A 20677-nucleotide genomic window follows, 5' to 3' on the forward strand; every position below is an offset into this window, starting at 1 on the left:
CTCTCTCTGTATCTCTCTCTCTGTATCTCTCTCAATTCAAGGGGCTTTATTGGCATGGGAAACATGTGTTAACATTGCCAAAGCAAGTGAGGTAGATAATATACAAAATGAAATAAACAATAAAAATTAACAGTAAACATTACACATACAGAAGTTTCAAAACAATAAAGACATTACGTATATATACAGTGTTGCAACGATGTACAAATGTTTAAGGGTACACAAAGGAAAATAAATAAGTATAAATATGGGTTGTATTTACAATGGTGTTTGTTCTTCACTGGTTGCACTTTTCTCATGGCAACAGGTCACAAATCTTGCTGCTGTGATGGCACACTGTGGTATTTCACCCAGTAGATATGGGAGTTCATCAAAATTGGATTTGTTTTTGAATTCTTTGTGGATCTGTGTAATCTGAGGGAAATATGTGTCTCTAATATGGTCATACATTGGACAGGAGGTTAGGAAGTGCAGCTCAGTTTTCACCTCATTTTGTGTGCAGTGAGCACATAGCCTGTCTTCTCTTGAGAGCCATGTCTGCCTATGGCGGCCTTTCTCAATGGCAAGGCTATGCTCACTGAGTCTGTACATAGTCAAAGCTTTCCTTAAGTTTGGGTCAGTCACAGTGGTCAGGTATTCTGCCACTGTGTACTCTCTGTTTAGGGCCAAATAGCATTCTAGTTTGCTCTGTTTTTTTGATAATTCTTTCCAATGTGTTAAGTAATTATCTTTTTGTTTTCTCATGATTTGGTTGGGTCTAATTGTGCTGCTGTCCTGGGGCTCTGGGCTCTGTGTTTGTGAACAGAGCCCCAGGACCAGCTTTCTTAGGGGACTCTTCTCCAGGTTCATCTCTCTGTAGGTGATGGCTTTATTATGGAAGGTTTGGGAATCGCTTCATTTTAGGTGGTTGTAGAATTTAATGGCTCTTTTCTGGATTTTGATAATTAGTGGGTATCGGCCTAATTCTGCTCTGCATGCATTATTTGGTGTTCTACGTTGTACACAGAGGATATTTTTACAGAATTCTGCGTGCAGAGTCTCAATTTGGTGTTTGTCCCATTTTGTGAAGTCTTGGTTGGTGAGCGGACCCCAGATCTCACAACCATAAAGGGCAAAGGGCTCTATGACTGATTCAAGTATTTTAACCAGATCCTAATTGGTATGTTGAATTATATGTTCCTTTTGATGGCATAGAATGCCCTTCTTGCCTTGTCTCTCAGATCGTTCACAGCTTTGTGGAAGTTACCTGTGGCGCTGATGTTTAGGCCAAGGTATGTCTAGTTTTTTGTGTGCTCAAGGGCAACGGTGTCTAGATGGAATTTGTATTTGTGGTCCTGGCGACTGGACCTTTTTGGAACACCATTATTTTGGTCTTACTGAGATTTACTGTCAGGGCCCAGGTCTGGCAGAATCTGTGCAGAAGATCTAGGTGCTGCTATCGGCCCTCCTTGCTTGGTGACAGAAGCACCAGATCATCAGCAAACAGTAGACATTTGACTTCAGATTCTAGTAGGGTGAGGCCGGGTGCTGCAGACTTTTCTAGTGCCCGCGCCAATTCGTTGATATATGTTGAAGAGGGTGGGGCTTAAGCTGCATCCCTGTCTCACCCCACGGCCTTGTGGGAAGAAATTAGTTTTTTTTGCCCATTTTAACCGCACACTTTTCGTTTGTGTACATGGATTTTATAATGTTGTATGTTTTTCCCCCAACACCACTTTACATCAGTTTGTATAGCAGACCCTCATGCCAAATTGAGTCGAAGGCTTTTTTGAAATCAACAAAGCATGAGAAGACTTTGCCTTTGTTTTGGTTTGTTTGGTTGTCAATTAGGGTGTGCAGGGTGAATACATGTTGTATGGTAATTTGGTAAAAAGACAATTTGACATTTGCTCAGTGCATTGTTTTCATTGAGGAAATGTACGAGTCTGCTGTTAATGATAATGTAGAGGATTTTCCCAAGGTTACTGTTGACGCATATCCCACGGTAGTTATTGGGGTCAAATTTGTCTCCACTTTTGTGGATTGGAGTCATCAGTCGTTGGTTCTCTGTCTGTCTCTGTCTGTCTCTCTGTGTCTCTGTCTGTCTGTCTCTCTCTCACTCTCTTTCTCTCTCGGTCTCTGTCTCTCTCGGTCTCGGTCTCTGTCTCTCTCGGTCTCTGTCTCTCTCGGTCTCTGTCTCTCTCGGTCTCGGTCTCTCTCGGTCTCGGTCTCGGTCTCTGTCTCTGTCTCTCTCGGTCTCTGTCTCTCTCGGTCTCTCTCGGTCTCTGTCTCTGTCTCTGTCTCTCTCGGTCTCTGTCTCTCTCGGTCTCTCTTGGTCTCGGTCTCTGTCTCTGTCTCGCTCGGTCTCTGTCTCTCTCGGTCTCTCTTGGTCTCGGTCTCTGTCTGTCTCTGTATCTCTCTGTATCTCTCTCTCTCTATCTCCTCTCTTTGTCTCTCTCCCCCTCCCTTTCTCTCCCCCTCTCTCTTTCTGTCTCTCTCCCCCTCCCTTTCTCTCCCCCTCTCTCTTTCTGTCTCTCTCTCTCCCTTTCTCTCCCCCCTCTCTCTCTCTCCCTCAGAGAATGCATTGATCTCTGCTTAGTTTAGGTCTATCAGTTAGTTAGTTAGTTAGTTAGTAGGACATCCCATAGTCACAGACAGTCAGACAGACTGTCAGACAATAACCAAACAGACTGTACATATCCCAGGACACCAGCATCACTAACAGCCACTAATGCTCATACCATAAAACCCCACAGCGGGAATGACGTCAATAAAAGCCATATCAATAATCAGAGGGAGCCGCGTCCCATCCTCATCCACCATCCATGCCAAGCTGATGAGCGAGCCCACGGAGGCATAATCGTAAAGAGACACAATTTGCCGTGTCTTCCACCGGCTCTCCTGGAGGAATAAGGCCGTGAAGATAATAACTATTAGTGAACGACGGCACTTTGTACTGGGGATTCCAGCTGTGGCAAGCTGCATTAACATACAGATGGAATGTGTATATAGACTGTTAATATGTACACGGTGGTGGGGGGGGGGGGTGCGTGAGACAATCAGACCCTCGCCACAGAGGCACGCGGCCGTGACCTCATCTTGTGCCTTATCACGGAGAACGGAAATGAAGGGCCTGAGGGGAGAGGGACGCAAAACAGAGAGAGGAGAGAGAGGAAGGGAGGAGAGAGAGAGGAAGGGAGGGAGGAGAGGGATAGGAGAGAGGTAGGAAGGGAGGAGAGAGGTAGGAAGGGAGGAGAGAGGTAGGAAGGGAGGAGAGAGGTAGGAAGGGAGGGAGGAGAGAGGTAGGAAGGGAGGGAGGAGAGAGGTAGGAAGGGAGGGAGGAGAGAGGTAGGAAGGGAGGGAGGAGAGAGGTAGGAAGGGAGGGAGGAGAGAGGTAGGAAGGGAGGAGAGGAGAGAGGTGGGAGGTGGGAAGGGAGGAGAGAGGTGGGAAGGGAGGGGAGAGAGGAAGGGAGGAGAGAGAGAGGAAGGGAGGAGAGAGAGAGGAAGGGAGGAGAGAGAGAGGAAGGGAGGAGAGAGAGAGGAAGGGAGGAGAGAGAGAGGAAGGGAGGAGAGAGAGAGGAAGGGAGGAGAGAGAGGTGGGAAGGGAGGAGAGAGGTGGGAAGGGAGGAGAGAGGTGGGAAGGGAGGAGAGAGGTGGGAAGGGAGGAGAGAGGTGGGAAGGGAGGAGAGATGTGGGAAGGGAGGAGGGAAGGGAGGAGAGAGGTGGGAAGGGAGGAGAGAGGTGGGATGGGAGGAGAGAGGTAGGAAGGGAGGAGAGAAAGGAAGGGAGACTTGTTGCCGTTTTCCTGGACAGAGATTAATAAAACAGTCCGGGAATAAAAAGCATTCTGGTAGAGTTTCTCCATTTAAAGTGCTTTTTAGTCTGATCTAGTCTGGGAAACCGGCCTTTGTGTTATAACAAGTCGTAATAACGGCTTACACTGACTTTAAGTCCAGGTAACCACAGCTGATATGTTTCATAGCTAAACTGAGCTAACTGGTCAACACAGAACTGGGAGACATAACATTTCTGAAAGAGAAAGAACCTGTTAAATAGACGATTCAACATTGTTCCTCTGTTGTCATCAGGTCAACATCAGGGCAGAGGGTCTGTCAACCAGTAAAGTGTGAGCTGAAATCAGAATGGCGTGTGGTGTGTGTGTGTGTCTGTGTCTCTCTCTCTTTGGAAAAAATGTCTTCTCAACTTGCATCACAACAGCTGTGTCTGTCAGGAAAGTGCCAGTGTGTTCTCCTTCCACTGATGCATCTTTCATTAGGAGGACATTACCTCATGATATCCTATCAAGGTGTTCATAATACGATGACATACTGGCCCAGACACTGAGGACTTTCCATTGGCTGGCTCCCAGGAAATGACCAGGGCTCCACCATGCTCTAGTCTAGTGCCGTCTGACCTGGTAGGAATACTTCTGAAATACATATTTCCTTCCTCCCTGCAATGAATGCCTGTCTCTCTCTTTCTCTCTGTGTGTCTCTCTCTCTCTCTGTGTCTCTCTCTCTCTCTCTTTGTGTGTCTCTCTCTCCCTCTGTGTGTGTGTGTCTCTCTCTCTCTCTCTGTGTGTGTGTCTCTCTCTCTCTCTCTTTGTGTGTCTCTCTCTCCCTCTCTGTGTGTGTCTCTCTCTCTCTCTGTGTGTCTCTCTCTCTCTGTGTGTGTCTCTCTCTCCCTCTCGTTTTTGTAAAGAGCTGTTGTAACGCTGTAAGGGGCCTCTGTACTCACCCTTTCCATTCTGAGGTGTGTGTGTCTGATCCACTCCCTCCCACCATCCCCTTGTCTCTGATTGTGACTTGATTGACATCTCTTCTCCTCCTCTATTCCCCACCGGAGGGCCCTCATTGTCAACGAGCCTTTTAGCACCTTTGTCCCTAACGCAGCCCCCCCCCCGGCCCCTTAACTCCCTCCACCCGCCCCCTTCAAACTCCCCGACCCAGAGGTGCCAGATGAGCCCCCTGGTCTGTGACAAAAGGGGCCGTGCGTGTGTGTGTTGTGTGTGTCGAGTCTTAGACAGTCCCCAACTCCATCAAGGACCCTGACCGCCTCCACTTGCCAAAAACCCTGCAGAAACCCCCATGTAAAAATGACTGTTGAGTGTAGTAATCTGAGTGTGTGTTTGGGGAGGTTGAAAGGTGCGGCACGGGCTGTTAAGGGTGTAAAGAGGTGGAAGGGTTCAGCAGTCCTGTGGTGCCCCAGAAGAGAGAGAGAACTGAGATTTAAAGTCCCATCCTTCACGCAGCATTCACCACTGGGACCCGTGAGAGTGACAGGATTTTAAAAGGACTCCAATCTCCTCCACTTGTTTACACATTAGCAAGATGGAAGATTTTCTCAGCGTCTCAGACATTTCTGTTGTCGACACTTTAACACCAGGGCCGTTCTTATCACATTTGACCCCTAGGGCCTCACACTCAACAAAGTAAGGCTTCTAACTCAGGAAGACATCACAAAGTGAAATAGGAGAATTTAGACAATTCTGGATTTGGGGGAGTGGTCTGTGTTTACCAGTTGAACATAGCCATGCAAACATCTTTTATATAATGCTAACTTCTTATTCATAATTCTAATTCATAAAAGCCTAATGGCAGCTGTTTTTACTCTCTCTGTCATAGAATTTAAACTATTCCAGGCTTGTTAACTCATCATACTGCTGCCCAGAGAATATTCCCTGAGTCTCATTTTCCTCATCATGATAAGAAAGTCAGTGTTGATTAACTACAAGGGTACAAGTTAGTGTAGCCAGCTCCCTTGCAGCGCAGGCTCTAGGTAGATATGGTATTTAGCCATCTCTATGGATGCCGTTTGGCCTATGTAACGTATCCCTCTTTTAAGCTGATGTACTGGAGTAACGGATCATCTCATATAGAATCCATCTCTCACACACCTACACACACACTTAGTGGAAGTACTGGAGTAAAATGCCACCTCAAGGAGCCCTCGTCATATACACACACACACACACACCTCCCTTGTCTGCCAGTCAGTTTCCTTGTGGGAGCTGGAGATTAGCATGCAAATCTGCAAAGACCTAGTTACTCTTCTGACCTTTTCAACCTTTCTCTCTGTCTCTTCCTCCCCACCCCTCTCTCACACACACACACACACACACGGCTTCTCACACTCACACTCCTCCACTGCGTCGCGTTCCTCCAACAACGCGTAATGAGGTGATGACCAGCCACTTGTTATAATTGCTTCCGACTCCGGTTAATTTTCCGAGCTTATTAATCATATGTAGAAGTTATTTAAAATTGCATAAATTAATCTTCGATTAAAAAGCCTATCAAAGAACTCCAAACAATTAAAGAGTACGGTAGAATTTCCCCGGGGATTTGTGGCCGTTTTATTAGAACGTTCACCATTCAGGTGATTATCCCACTTTGATGCTCTGAGACTGTGATTAATGTAGTGGTACTTTTAAATGAGTTTTTTCTCCCTCTATCCTCCACGCGGCTCGTTGGAAAGGTAAAGCTGTAGCACCTGAAATGACCTAACTAAAGAGTATTTATTCCATTTGACTCTTAATAACGTCCTCCTGGTTTTCGGCTTAATTCTGGTGGCAGGTGTTTTAATTAATGGCGGGTCGTGTGTGCGTGTGCGTGCGTGCGTAACATTTATAAAAGCTTTATTGTCCACGCATTGTGGAGATTTGGCTGGCCTTGAAAAAACATGGCGTGCGTGTGTTAATTTTAGCCCGAATTATGACACCATCTCAACTGGGATTCCAATAATAACTTTGTCCGAGTTAGTGGGTTTTCTCCATGTCTGTCTTTAAACTGGGTGTGTGTGCGTACGTCTGTGTGTATCTGTCTATGAGGTATTAAAAAGGCAGAAGCCAAGCCCCTCCCCTTCATTCAGGTCAGATTCCATCAGACGTGGCCAGTCTGTTCGGGTCGAGAGCAGAGAGCAGGAGCTGGATATTAAAGACATTACTCTGGACCCCATCTCTCCCTCCCTTTACTCCCTCCATCTCCCCCTCTCTCTCTCTGTACAGGCACAGCAATGATTGATGAGATGGGTACCCAGAACATTGGGGCATCCAAGAGCATCCACTCCAGCTCTCTCTCTCTCTCACACACACTGATATGAGAGTAATTAACCTCAGTCTATCTTAGCCCCAGCTGCCCATTAGAAGGACACCAGGATTGATGGGGCTCTCCTAGTCCCTCAGACTCACTGGCCACAGGACTGGACCGGCCCTGTCTGGACTGGACCGGCCCCGTCTGGACTGGACCGGCCCCGTCTGGACTGGACCGGCCCCGTCTGGACTGGACCGGCCCCGTCTGGACTGGACCGGCCCCGTCTGGACTGGACCGGCCCCGTCTGGACTGGACTGCCAGTTATGTCCTTACGGGTCTTAAGGGTCTAACTTGGGATAAGGTTGCAGAACATTGCCTTTTAAACGTAAAATATCTGACAGAATCCAAACATATTGAAATATAGTATTTATACAAACTACACTTACATTACTGTATATTACACCTCAACACCATCAAGTCCTTGTTCCAATGTTACCTTCTGTAATCTATCCTTCATTCATTTTTTTATTTGGCTAAATTCATTGTCCCCCACACAAGGTCCCTTATATCCCCTGTTCTCGGCCAGATTGGACTCTTATTAACACTGTGCTGTGTTTGTTAGTGCCTGTTAGTGAAGGTCCTGTGTCAGGGAAACCAGGGGTGACAAGTCCATTTAAAGAGCGATGGCTTTGGTCGTTTATCTAATTGTCCCTCTACTCGACACACCAAATAAATGTAGCGGTCAGTCACCGTTGGCCCGTCTTCGTGACAACCCCCACCACTTTCACCCTTGACCCCTGTATGAACCGGCGGAGGTCATCACTGACACAAGGCTCTCCAGATGAGGTTGTATCAGTGCATGGTGCTCTTGTCACTGATGTGTCACACGTCATGTGACCTCTGTCACCATCTCCACAGTGCTAGTTGGACTCTATATGGGTAGGATTATAGGCATTTGGTGTTTGTATGGTTTGAGCATTGGTTGATTGATTATGGGAAGCCTTGTGCTGGAGTCTTGGTGTAGCAGTTATTGTCCTGACTGAATGTGTCTCTCTGGTGACACCATAGTGCCACCCTGAACCTCAACACGTTGGCCCCTCAGGGGTGCGTGCTTAGTCCCCTCCTGTACTCCCTGTTCACCCATGAATGTAAGGCCTCTCACGAGTCCCAACTTCATCGTTAAGTTTTCAAATGGAACGACGGTGGTAGGCCTGATCGACGACAACGATGAGACAGCCTATAGGGAGGAGGTCAGACCCCTGGCAGTGTGCTGCCAGGACAACAACCTCTCCCTCAACGTCAGCAAGACAAAGGAGCTGATTGTGGACTACAGGAAATGGAGGGCCGAGCACGCCCCCATCCACATCGACGGGGCTGCAGGGGTGTGTCCACATCGCTAAGGATCATGGTCCACACACACCAACAGTCATGAAGAGGGTACAACAATGCCTCTTCCCCCTCAGGAGGCTGAAATGTTTGGCATGGGCCCTCAGATCCTCAAAAGTTCTACAGCTGCACCATTGAGAGCATCTTGACTGGCTGCATCACCGCTTGGTATGGCATCTGGGGCGGCAGGGTAGCCTAGTGGTTAGAGCGTTGGACTAGTAACCGGAAGGTTGCAAGTTCAAACCCCCGATCTGACAAGGTACAAATCTGTCGTTCTGCCCCTGAACAGGCAGTTTTTATTTTTATTTTACCTTTATTTAACTAGGCAAGTCAGTTAAGAACAAATTCTTATTTTCAATGACGGCCTAGGAACAGTGGGTTAACTGCCTGTTCAGGGCAGAACGACAGATTTGTACCTTGTCAGGTTAACCCACTGTTCCTAGGCCGTCATTGAAAATAAGAATTTGTTCTTAACTGACTTGCCTAGTTAAATAAAGGTTAAAAAAATATTTTTACAAATATTTTTAAAAATCTGCTTGGCATCTGACCGCAAGGCACTACAGAGGGTAATGTGTACGGCCCAGTACATCACTGCGATCGAGCTCCCTGCCATCCAGGACCTGTATACCTGGTGGTGTCAGAGGAAGGCCATAAAAATGGTCAAAGACTCCAGCCACTCCTTGTTATTAAGTATGTATACTGACCAAAAATATAAACGCAACAATTTCAAAATTTTTACTGAGTTACAGTTCATAGAAGGAAATCAGTCAATTCAAATAAATTCATTAGTCCCTCATCTATGGATTTCACATGACTGGGAATACATCTGTTCATCACAGATAACTTAAAAAGTTAGGGGCGTGGATCAGAAAACCAGTCGGTATCTGGTGTGACCACCATTTGCCTCATGCAGCGTGACACATCTCCTTCACATAGAGTTGATCAGGCTGTTGGTTGTGGCCTGTGGACTGTTGTCCCACTTCTCTTCAATGGCTGTGCGAAGTTGCTGGATATTGGTGGGAACTGGAACACACTGTCATACACATCAATCCATCCCGAACCAGCTCAATGGGTGTCACATCTGGTGAGTATGCAGGCCATGGAAGAACTGGGTCATTTTCAGCTTCCGGGTATTGTGTACAGTTCCTTGCGAATGGAGTCATGCATTATCATGCTGAAACATGAGGTGATGGCGGCAGATTAATGGCACGGCAATGGGCTTCAGGATCTCGTCACGGTATCTCTGTGCATTCAAATTGTTATCAATAAAATGCAATTGTGTTCGTTGTCCGTAGCTTATGCCTACCCCATACCATAACCCCACCATGGGGCACTGTTCACAACGTTGACATCAGCAATCCTCTCGTCGACACAACGCCAATTTGGCAGGACGTACTGCCAAATTTTCAAAAATGATTTTGGAGGCGGCTTATGGTAGAGAAATTAACATTCAATTCTCTGGGAACAGCTCTGGTGGACGCTCCTGCTCGTCAATTCTGACTGTCCTGGAAAATAATTTAATCAAAAATCCTAAAGGAGATCGGAACTGATCTCCTTTCTAAGAGGAAAATAAATAGATTATTTTTTAGTTCAGTGTGTTTTTATTGACCAATGTGGTAATTTTTCCAGATGTTCTGAGAGATTGGCTGTTCCATTGGTCGTGACCTATGTACAGTATACTCTAATCACTGGATCCATACCTGAGACACTATTAATCTCTCTCTATCTCTCTACCTTCTCTGTCTGCAGGACCATGCCTTCATCCTGCTCTACGACGATGGCAATGCGGAGGTGGTGTCCATGTGGGTGTGTCGCTGCCTAGAAGAGAGGAGAGCCCAGGCTCAGGGACAGATGTGACCCCGTAAACACAGGAGATCACAGAGAAGTTATAGCGGTCAAGGGTATCATGTAGGGCCAGGATGATACCAGTATCTCTATACTCGTTAATATCGTGGCAAAGAAACAAAACACCAAGCGCTTTTAACTTCGTTAGGAAAACAGTCCTGATGTTGGAAACAAAACATCATTATGTCATCCAGAGTCACATGTATTTATTTTATATCTATCGCTCACAATATTTTACATACAGCAGGTGTTTAAAGGACTGAAAGAGTTTGGTCTGCTTTATTGCGATACTGGTATGTTCCCGGCCTTAATATCATGCCCCAATCTCTCTGGCCATTCGTGAACCCCAGGAGTGGACAGTAAATATCAAAGACACGGTTTCTAAAACGTATTGAAGACGTCCATGGTGTAAAGAGGGCGTCTGTACGTCCAACTTCAGTAAGCCAAGAGGATACTGGATCTTTACAACTGAACGTTCGTTGCAAGTGGAACTTTGTTATCTGGGCCCTTGGCATGTTGACTGATGTCTTGGTGGTGTATCCTGGCGACTCTTACACTCCAAACCTGGCTGTGTGTGAGTGGGACTTATTCCGTGACTGTTTGCCTACTTAGTTATGTCTAACTCAGAGAGACTTTAGACAGAATGTCAGAGTAAGTGATCAACGATGAGATGGGGCTTGAAAACCCAAATGGCTTTACAATAACAAAGAAGTGCTATTTTCCAGGATGACGCTCGGATAACCTGTTACACTTTATTGTTTGGCAGCTTTCTAGTGAATGTGGAGGTGTGGCGGTGTGTAAGGCAGTAACCCATGTGTGTGTACGGCAGTAACCCATGTGTGTGTGCGGCAGTAACCCATGTGTGTGTACGGCAGTAACCCATGTGTGTGTACGGCAGTAACCCATGTGTGTGTACGGCAGTAACCCATGTGTGTGTACGGCAGTAACCCATGTGTGTGTACGGCAGTAACCCATGTGTGTGTACGGCAGTAACCCATGTGTGTGTACGGCAGTAACCCATGTGTTTGCCGGTATGTACAGCAGTAACCCATGTGTGTGTACGGCAGTAACCCATGTGTGTGTACGGCAGTAACCCATGTGTGTGTACGGCAGTAACCCATGTGTGTGCCGGTATGTACAGCAGTAACCTATGTGTGTGTACGGCAGTAACCCATGTGTGTGTACGGCAGTAACCCATGTGTGTGTGCGGCAGTAACCCATGTGTGTGTGCGGCAGTAACCCATGTGTGTGTACGGCAGTAACCCATGTGTGTGTACGGCAGTAACCCATGTGTATGTACGGCAGTAACCCATGTGTGTGTACGGCAGTAACCCATGTGTATGTACGGCAGTAACCCATGTGTGTGCCGGTATGTACGGCAGTAACCCATGTGTGTGTACGGCAGTAACCCATGTGTGTGTACGGCAGTAACCCATGTGTGTGCCTAATGTTTTTACAATGACGCTTCTGTGACATTACTTTACCTCATCGAGATACACTATATATATACGAAAGTATGTGGACACCACTTCAAATTAGCGGAATTGGCTATTTCAGCCACACTCGTTGCAGAAGGGTGTAGAAAGTTGAGCACACCGCCATGCAATCTCCATAGACAAACAGTGGCAATAAAATGGCCTTACAGAGGAGCTTAGTGAATTTCAACGTGGCACCGTCATAGGATGCCACCTTTCCAACAAGTCAGTTCGTAAAATGTCTGCCCTGCTAGAGCTGCCCTGGTCAACTGTAAGTGCTGTTATTGTGAAGTGGAAACGTCTAGGAGCAACAACGGCTCAGTGGCAAAGTGGTAGGCAATACAAGTTCACAAAATGGGACCGGCAAGTGCTGAAGCGCGTAGTGTAAAGATCGTCTGTCCTCAGTTGCAACACTCCCTACCGAGTTCCAAACTGCCTCTGGAAGCAACGTCAGCACAATAACTGTTTTGTCGCGAGCTTCATGAAATTGGTTTCCATGGCCAAGCAGCCATACACAAGCGTCGGCTGGTGTAGTGTAAAGCTCGCCGCCATTGGACTCTGGAGCAGTGGAAACACGTTCTCTGGAGTGATGAATCACACTTCACCATCTGGAAGTCCGACAGACAAATCTGGGTTTGGCGGATGCCAGGAGAACGCTACCTGCCCCAATGCATAGTGTCAACTGTCAAGTTTGGTGGAGGAATAATGGTATGGGGCTGTTTTTCATGGTTCAGGCTATGCCCCTTAGTTCCAGTGAAGGGAAATCTTAACGCTTGTGATTGCTTCACTGTACCGCAGCCCCTAAGTGCCGTGGAGAATACACTGAGCGCAGATTCATGACCGTCATTCTTGCACCGTTACTACAAAGAAAATAGCTTGTTACGTCAAATATTCTTTATTGTGCTCTTAAATTTCTTTGTGTGCTGCTACATTTTTCAATTTAGATGCACACGTGCTCCTTGTAAAAAGAAAAAGGTCAGCGTAGAGCCCTGTAGCAGTAGTAGTAGCAGTAGTAGTAGTAGAAGTAGTAGAAGAAGAAGAAGTAGTAGAAGTAGTAGCAGTAGTAGTAGTAGTAGTAGCAGTAGAAGTAGTAGAAGAAGAAGAAGTAGTAGAAGTAGTAGCAGTAGTAGTAGAAGAAGTAGAAGTAGTAGAAGTAGTAGAAGTAGTAGTAGTAGTAGTAGTAGTAGAAGTAGATGTAGAAGAATTGCTTGGGGATCCTACCCTTTACCGGGCCACATTGTGGGGACTCTTCAACCACTCAGTGCCATGGAGTTCTACTCTTCTATTCTTCCAAACCTGTTAATGATGCAACACAAACAAACGTCACAACAACCAACAACTTTGAGAAAAGTCTTAAAGTACTTTCCATTTGTAATTTATGTTAATTTGGAGACGAGCACCAGATTTATGGTTGAGGATTCCATTAACTCACCACCTGTATAACCATATTTATATTATTATTCAAATATACTCCTTCACGTTGACTTCATTTGATTGTCCTTGACGTGGAACTGACAGCGTTTTAACTACTTTGCAGATATGAAACAGACAATCATATCAGTAAAAAATATATTATTCCCAGTTTATGCTACAAAACCAACTTGTCAGAGGTTTTTAAAATAGGTTATATTTGACAAGAACATCCATGACGTACAGTAAGGCATTGTTGTCAGAATAAATGGATATAGGTCAATGCATGATTAATATAGTCCCAAAAAAAATGCTATCAGGTTGTAAATCACAGCTGGCCTGGTACACTGCTACCTCCATCCAATTCGGGATGCTTGGTTTGTTTCAATGACTCAATATTTTTGGACAAAAACAGCTGGGAATGTCAATATATTCAAACTAGCAAGGGCAGTGATCACAAGTCAGTCATAATGTGGCTAATAGGCTAGCGTATCTATTTAGCAAGGTAAAAACACTGAGCCAAACGTTAGCTAGCTAGCTTCTGGGAAGTATTGGGAGGATGTCGAGTCATTGGGTGGGTGAGTGAGTGACCGACTTTTTCCCCTCGGTTTTTTGGTGGCTACAGCTACGAGATGCAGGTGGTTAGCTAGCAAGCAAGAAATGTGAATCGCTTTGCTAGCTAGCTATGCTGACTGTTATTCAGTTAGCATATATCTTGCATTCGTAAATTCATTCTGGCTATCCACTCCGATTTCAGAGCACTCTCATCTGAGCGCCAGGGCGCAGAACCACTGATGAATTTACGACGCGCAACGAAAAAAACGTAATTCAATTGTTGCCAGCAGCACAGTTAGTCACTAACTCTCTAGATAAAATGAAAACAGCCTAACCAGCTATGCTAGGGTGCGTAAATGGTCAGAGTGAGATGTTCTCTCATTTGTGTCGAAGTAGCTAGCAAACTTTAGGCAGAGATGACTTGGGTGCTTGACTGCTGTTGAGGGACGCTGGGATCAACGCTCCTCCTCGGACAGAGCGGTCAGAGCGCACACTGCACTTAACGCTCGGAGAGCGAAACGCGCGGAATTTACAGACAATCCGACAACGCTCCAAATGTATGAATACAGAGTGCACTAACACACGGGAAGCAATTTACAAACGCACCCTTAGTTGTCAATCAAATGTATTTGGCATCAATCAAATGGACAGGCAGGCAAATTCCCATTCAGTTGTCAAAACCTGGGTTGGAACAAGCATGCATTGGCAGACAGGCTGCAGAACAGTGAGCAGGCTACTATTCCCTTTTGTTTATCAGTGCAATTATGACTGCCAACTAGCTGAAATCATTTGAGAGGGTTTATCTAATGTTCTCTCATTAGATTTTAGCTCATCTCGCTCTGGCTAGCATTAGTTGTTGATCTTGTTGTGCATAACTACGGTAGAGAGACTACGTTTTCATGGAAAGTTACCACATGTAAGAAGACTGCTGTGGTATTCACACACATTTATTTGCAGAAATAAGTTCAGGTGTATTTTGTGGCTTTTGGAGAATGCGTTCTAATGAGCTAAAGTCGCGCTGTTGCACCTGCCTGTAAACACACAGTCCAGTTCAAAGTAAATGACGGCAGGGCCCTGTGACAAATTGCTTATTTGCATAAGGCCCACTGTAGCTCTGATTGGCGCACCCAGTCTGTGTGGACTCCCGGTCCTGGACAAGACAGATGTTTTTAATAGGTTTTATTTACTGCAGTGTCTACTCATTGTCCAAACACATAGATGCTTTCCCACTCTATAATATAGAATTTGTACTCTACGTCATTCCTAAACATTCTATACAAATGTGAAAAGGACCATATCTAAGTGCTCGCTTGTCAGAAAATGTAAAAAATATATATATAAAAAATGTGTAATTGTTCCTGGGGGTGAATATAAACAGGACTTTAAGATTTCATGTTACTAAAATGCTGTCAGTTCCACTGTAATGCCTAGGTTGCTTGGTGCAGACGGTATTGCATTTTCTTAATGAATATTTCAATAGAGAAACCTGGACCAGTGGTGTGTGTGTGGGGGAGGGGGGGGGGGGGGTTATATTTAAAGAGAAATCAGTTAAAGGAGTCATTCACAGTTCAGCACAATCAGCTTTTACTCCTGTTTTATTTTACATGGTACACCGGAAACATTTGCTTCACTTGGTTCTCCAAATGATTCCCATCAATGAGAGGTTTGGCAGCACTCTCCAGTGCTTTAATGGATGGTTCCGTATTAAGCGTCTCAGAAAAGGAGTGCTGATTTTAGAACCCGTTTTGCCTTTTTAGATCCCAACGGTGAGATGACATGGACTGGAGGGGGACCTGATCCCAGATCAGCACTCCTACTCTGAGACGCTTGACACATACGGACCCAGATTGTTTTTAAAGCTATCTGGTATGCAGAGACTCTGTTCGACACTGTAGTGACAACCTTTCAGACAGTTGTCTCAGACTTTGCCGTAATGTGATTTAAGTGGCCTTCTGAGAACACACAGTCTGAGTTATGCCAGTTGAAATGGTTTAATGTGTTGTTGTGCAGTGTGATATGTAAATCACCATTCATTCATTTGATCAGGGGAAGAAAGTGCAATATTGTAACCGCATCAACAATAACAAAAATCTTATAAATGTCCTTGTATTTCTACGACCAATAATGTATTCTCTCTTCACTGAAAGATTGCCCAGTGTTGTTGCAATAACCATGAGCGTTTTAAAATATAACCTGTACCCAGTCACCCATGACCATGAAAAGTATTCTATGTCAAAACTAGCTGTAGCAAATTGGATGCCTTTTGAATTGGTTCGTGAACTGGATTAATTGATGAATGAGACTTGGATTAAAGTGGTTCAATTTTGATAATAACAATTTAGTTGTGTTTTCTTTGTAAGATGACCTTATTATATAGTCCTTTTAATGTTCAGTCTGTATTTCAGTTTGGGTTTTTATTTAGAAATGATAGATTATTTTTTCTTCTTCTGTAAATCTAAACCACAGAAGGAGTTCACATCTCAGGGTGACTCCAGGATAAAACAAAAGTTGATTTATTTTCCCCTCTGAGTCAGATGTTTAACCCTGGGCATTTCAAGACTACTAAGGGCCAGTTTTTTGTTGTTGCACCAGGTTGAGACAGATGCCCTTGGGTGAAAATGCCAATGAATGTAAAGCGGTTGAGCACAACCTGAAGTGAGGGCGTCTTTGCCTGCAAAGACAGAACGTTGGCAGAGTAGTTTTGCCATCCCTCTGCTGGTTTTGGGCTGTACCTGTTGTACTAAGAATATTAGGAACACTGCCCTGCAAAAGGGTATTGTTCTTGAGACGTTAAACCACGTTCGACCAGGGAAACCAGGTGTGTGGAGACTCAAGCTAGCTGTTAGCTAGCCACTTATAAACTTCATCATCTTCATGCCCATTACAACATAAGTCCACAAGAAAGTGTTTGCATATTGTCAATAATTACAATCTAGCTCAGTGGTTCCCAAACTGTGGGTCAGGACCCACTTTGGGTCGAGGCAGGGGTCCAGGTGGGTTGTGGAATTACATTTTTTTGTGCATTCCACAAATACATTTTTGTGATAAAACATTCTTCTAAGTATAAATTTAAACCACTAAAACCAACTAGAAAGTATGCAGAAAAGGTCATGGACTATATATTTTAAATTATAGCCTATGGCCTTTGAGAACTTTACAACCAACAAAATAAAAGCTAGACAATCGCCATAGATTTTGTTATAACGTTTGAGCATAAGAACACAGCATTAGCCATGTCAAAATGTATAGAATTGCAGGATATTAGTGTAACTGCTAAATGTTCTCTCAGCTCCATGTCAAAATGTATAGAATTGCAGGATATTAGTGTAACTGCTAAATGTTCTCTCAGCTCCATGGCGAAATGTATAGAATTGCAAAAATAATGTGTGGCTTTAAAACTGCAACATTTTTGGCTAAATGGGTAGAATTGCAGGAAATTTGCAATTCTCTTCACTGCCAAAATTAATTTTTTTAGGCTGTATATTTTTGCACCTGGGTCACAAAAGACAATGTCATTGGTGGGTCAAGAAGCCCAAAAAGTTTGAGAATCCATGGTCTAGTTAGTACATGATGGGATCATTAGAAAGAACCACATCCAACCAACCATCTTGTTACCAGGGCCCCCTCCTCACCCCCCAGGATAGCTCTCAGGGTCTTTAAGGAACTCAAGCCCCTCCACCACAAAGGCACAAGTAAGTAAGTAGACTATGTACTGTAAGTATCCAACCCAATCATGTTTTTTTTTTTTGCAGCATAAAAGTGGGATGTCGGTGCAGTAATAGATTGTTAGTAGAGTTGGTCACAACTGATGAGGTCTCAAGTGACTCTATCCACTCCCTCTCTCTGCTCTGATGATTATCCATTTTGTGTGAATTCAAATGCGCCCATGCAGATAATCAATTTGATAAACAGCCTACCTTTTTTTTAAGGCTTGTTTGGAAATTGATACAAAGTCTTCGAAATGAACATTTGATACCATGCAAATTGTGTACTAAATAGAAAGAGTAAAAGATGATGTATAGCGATGTTAAATGTGACCTATTGTCTGATGAAAACGTGGATGCTCAATCTCGTTTTACCATCAACATCCCCGTTGGGATATTGACCGGGTTTTGTTTGGAGATGCGTCTCCATTTTACTCAATCCCGGGCCTTAATATTCCCATTTGCCACCGAGGCACGCGCCCTTATTGTATCGCCTGGTGACCTTTTTACAGAGCAGTCCAAGTTGATTAGCACATCAGGTCAGACAATAGGCGTCGGCGCTGTGCTCCGCCATTACCCAGAACCCTTTATCAATGTCCAGTAATTAAAATGTCACCGTTTAATTTTCGAGTCAACGCGTTCCTCTTGGAGCAATCTTTTCCCAATAAAAAGTGTAATCGAAATGCTCTTTTCACTTGAAACCAAAAGGACTCGGGGAGCCCATTTAAGTGTAGCCTATCAGCACAAGGAGATCAATATGTAAGAAGCGGATTGATTGGCTTCTAAAATGGAATGTATAGGGGTCACGGTTTTATAGGGTGCTGATACAACTGTTAATTATAGAACATTCGCTCTCGATCGGTTCTGTTATTAAACTTCTCCTGAATTAGGCACATTTGATTTATGTGACAATCTTTTCCACTTGGAACTTGCTTTAAAGCCATGAAGGCTTTTTACCTAAAGGACTGATTTACCTTGAATGAAATGTTTAATATAGCCTACTTTTATTTATTATTTTTTAAATGCCTCTAGAAGTAGATTTGATTGAAATAAGAGTTCGTTCAGTGTATGTTCATAGACAATCACAAAACATTTAACTAGTGTCAGTAGGAACTGTAGTATCAGTAAGTAAACTGGAACCTATGTCTCGTTTGCATTAAAAGACTATGAGCCTATGTGTGTTTTTATTCTGATTCACTCCAAGCTTACCAGAGTGTAAATTGGACCAGCCTATGTTAGTCCAAATATAACATTGATCAACGCTTAGATTGCCATATGTTGCCTAGCGTCAATTTTACGAAGTGTAGGCCTATACCTATTTCGTAGGCTACATTGTGGTCATGGTTTAGCAGCGACCTCTAATTCATCGGCATATATATATATATTGATCACTTTAATGGAATTATAGTTTATTCAGATTAATTCATGTTACATTTAACCAAGTTGTCAAATATACGTGTGTGTGGTCCCTGTTCGGGTTAGCACCAAAAACATAGATGGAGTAGCACCACTCTGAAGATATCTCACCTCCAATTTGACTATCGGCACTCTGAACCGCCGTAGAGAGAGATGCTACTTGTTAATAATGCCTTCATTCATATACCGGTATAGGCGAAGCAGTTTTACCCTATTCCTCTGTGTATTATCTGTTGTTGGCTACTTCAATATATGATAGAGTGCAAATAGTAGCCTAGCTCTGGTCTAATAGTAGCTAAATAGTAGCCTAGCTCTGGTCTAATAGTAACCAAATAGTAGCCTAGCTCTGGTCTAATAGTAGCCACATAGTAGCCTAGCTCTGGTCTAATAGTAGCCAAATAGTAGCCTAGCTCTGGTCTATATATGCATGTCACTCACATCCTAATTCATTATTTACTATCATTTTAGTGTAGGTTGTTACCATGTCTGGCATTTGCTGTGACAAAATTTGGGATTTAAGTTTATTTTGGTCACATTGGTTTATGAAGAAAAAAACGTTCCAATAATGCATCTAAACTGGAATACAGGGCTACTTGGTGTAGCCTACTCTTATGTTGTAGCCAAAGTTCATGTTATTGAAGTGATAGAATAAAGAATGTCACCTGTCAATATCCAATCTAACCATGTATTAAATATTACATTACGTTGACCTCTACAGAGATAGGAATTCTACTGACTTAAACACGGAACGCATTAATATTGTAGCGTAGGTTTGTTTAAACAATTGAATGCATATAAATGAGTCTCAAGGTAATTTACTCTTCGAAAAAGATCTCATTGATGTGTATCCAACGGTAATAAAGGGCTCGCCTAAAATGACCGCTGAATCCGCTAATTAAAAGCGCTGCTCTCGTGCTGTATCCCGGCGCTGAACTCCCGCCTTTAATGAGCGTTGTGAGCCACGTGAGCTCACGTTTCTCCGGAATAAGCGGTGACAATGGCGTATTCAGTCGGTGGACTAAATAATTAAAAACATAGGAATAATTACAGTATAAAATTGTAATTATTGTTGGGCTGCAGGAAAGCCTTTTGATTGTGAAAGACGACACGACGGGACCGGATCGGGTTTATGTTTCCTTTTCTATCAATATTGCAGAGAGCCAAACTGACGGTCTTTCTCGCTGTCGGACTAGGGTGCGTGTGCATTGCAGGGAAAACGAAGTCCAACTTTCGAAATCATTTTCATATTCATCAGCATAATAATCATTGATAACATTTGAATAGGCCAAATTTATGAAGAGACTAATTATTGCCCATATGCTCAGTATAATGTTTTGCATGGCTATTTAATAGGCCTACATAGATATAGTTTCTTTTGACATTGTTTTTTAATAAAGAAACCATAGATGTTTAAGGTCGTGATATCTATTTTACAATCCCAAAACATCTGGCGCATAACTGTTTTGTCAGTTCATCTAGACCTAGGTAAGCTATATATGCAGCTAGTTTATCCATAATGTAAATTCTAGTTGTCATCGGAAACATATTATGTATAGACTAATTTATGCTAGGTTTAAAGGGCATAGATGTTCTACTTTAATGGTGTCTGCTTAGCAATAGTTGGCTGGAGGGCGTTTGTGGACGTTATTAACTCCTATTTGATTGTGGTAATTGTTCACATTTTGGCCCGGACAGTTTGATTAATTACATTTTAATCAGTGTCCATTTAGGACAGACGATGTTAGGAATATAGGCTATAGGCATTCAGGCTAAATGTGCATTTTAAAATAACAAACAAATGGTAATTTTAGTAAGTCCTTAAACAATAAAAAACAAATTGGAAAAACGTATTTTTAAAATACAACAATTCAAACAA

At 43.8% G+C, this 20677-nt stretch overlaps 1 protein-coding gene across 3 annotated transcripts in view; it reads left to right on the forward strand.

The window, feature by feature from the left end:
• Positions 1-10516, forward strand: part of LOC139403910 (dual specificity mitogen-activated protein kinase kinase 5-like) — a 125682-nt gene extending 115166 nt beyond the window's left edge. For all 3 annotated transcript variants that reach the window (XM_071147105.1, XM_071147107.1, XM_071147106.1), the window contains exon 22: positions 10146-10516. In XM_071147105.1, coding sequence (XP_071003206.1) covers positions 10146-10253 — 108 coding nt within the window. In that variant the 3' untranslated portion in view covers positions 10254-10516. The remainder of the gene's footprint in view (positions 1-10145) is intronic.
• The last annotated feature ends 10161 nt before the right edge of the window (positions 10517-20677 follow it).

The sequence above is a fragment of the Oncorhynchus clarkii genome, unplaced genomic scaffold (genome assembly GCF_045791955.1).
Source record: "Oncorhynchus clarkii lewisi isolate Uvic-CL-2024 unplaced genomic scaffold, UVic_Ocla_1.0 unplaced_contig_12638_pilon_pilon, whole genome shotgun sequence".
In the NCBI taxonomy this organism is placed as follows: Eukaryota; Metazoa; Chordata; class Actinopteri; order Salmoniformes; family Salmonidae; genus Oncorhynchus; species Oncorhynchus clarkii.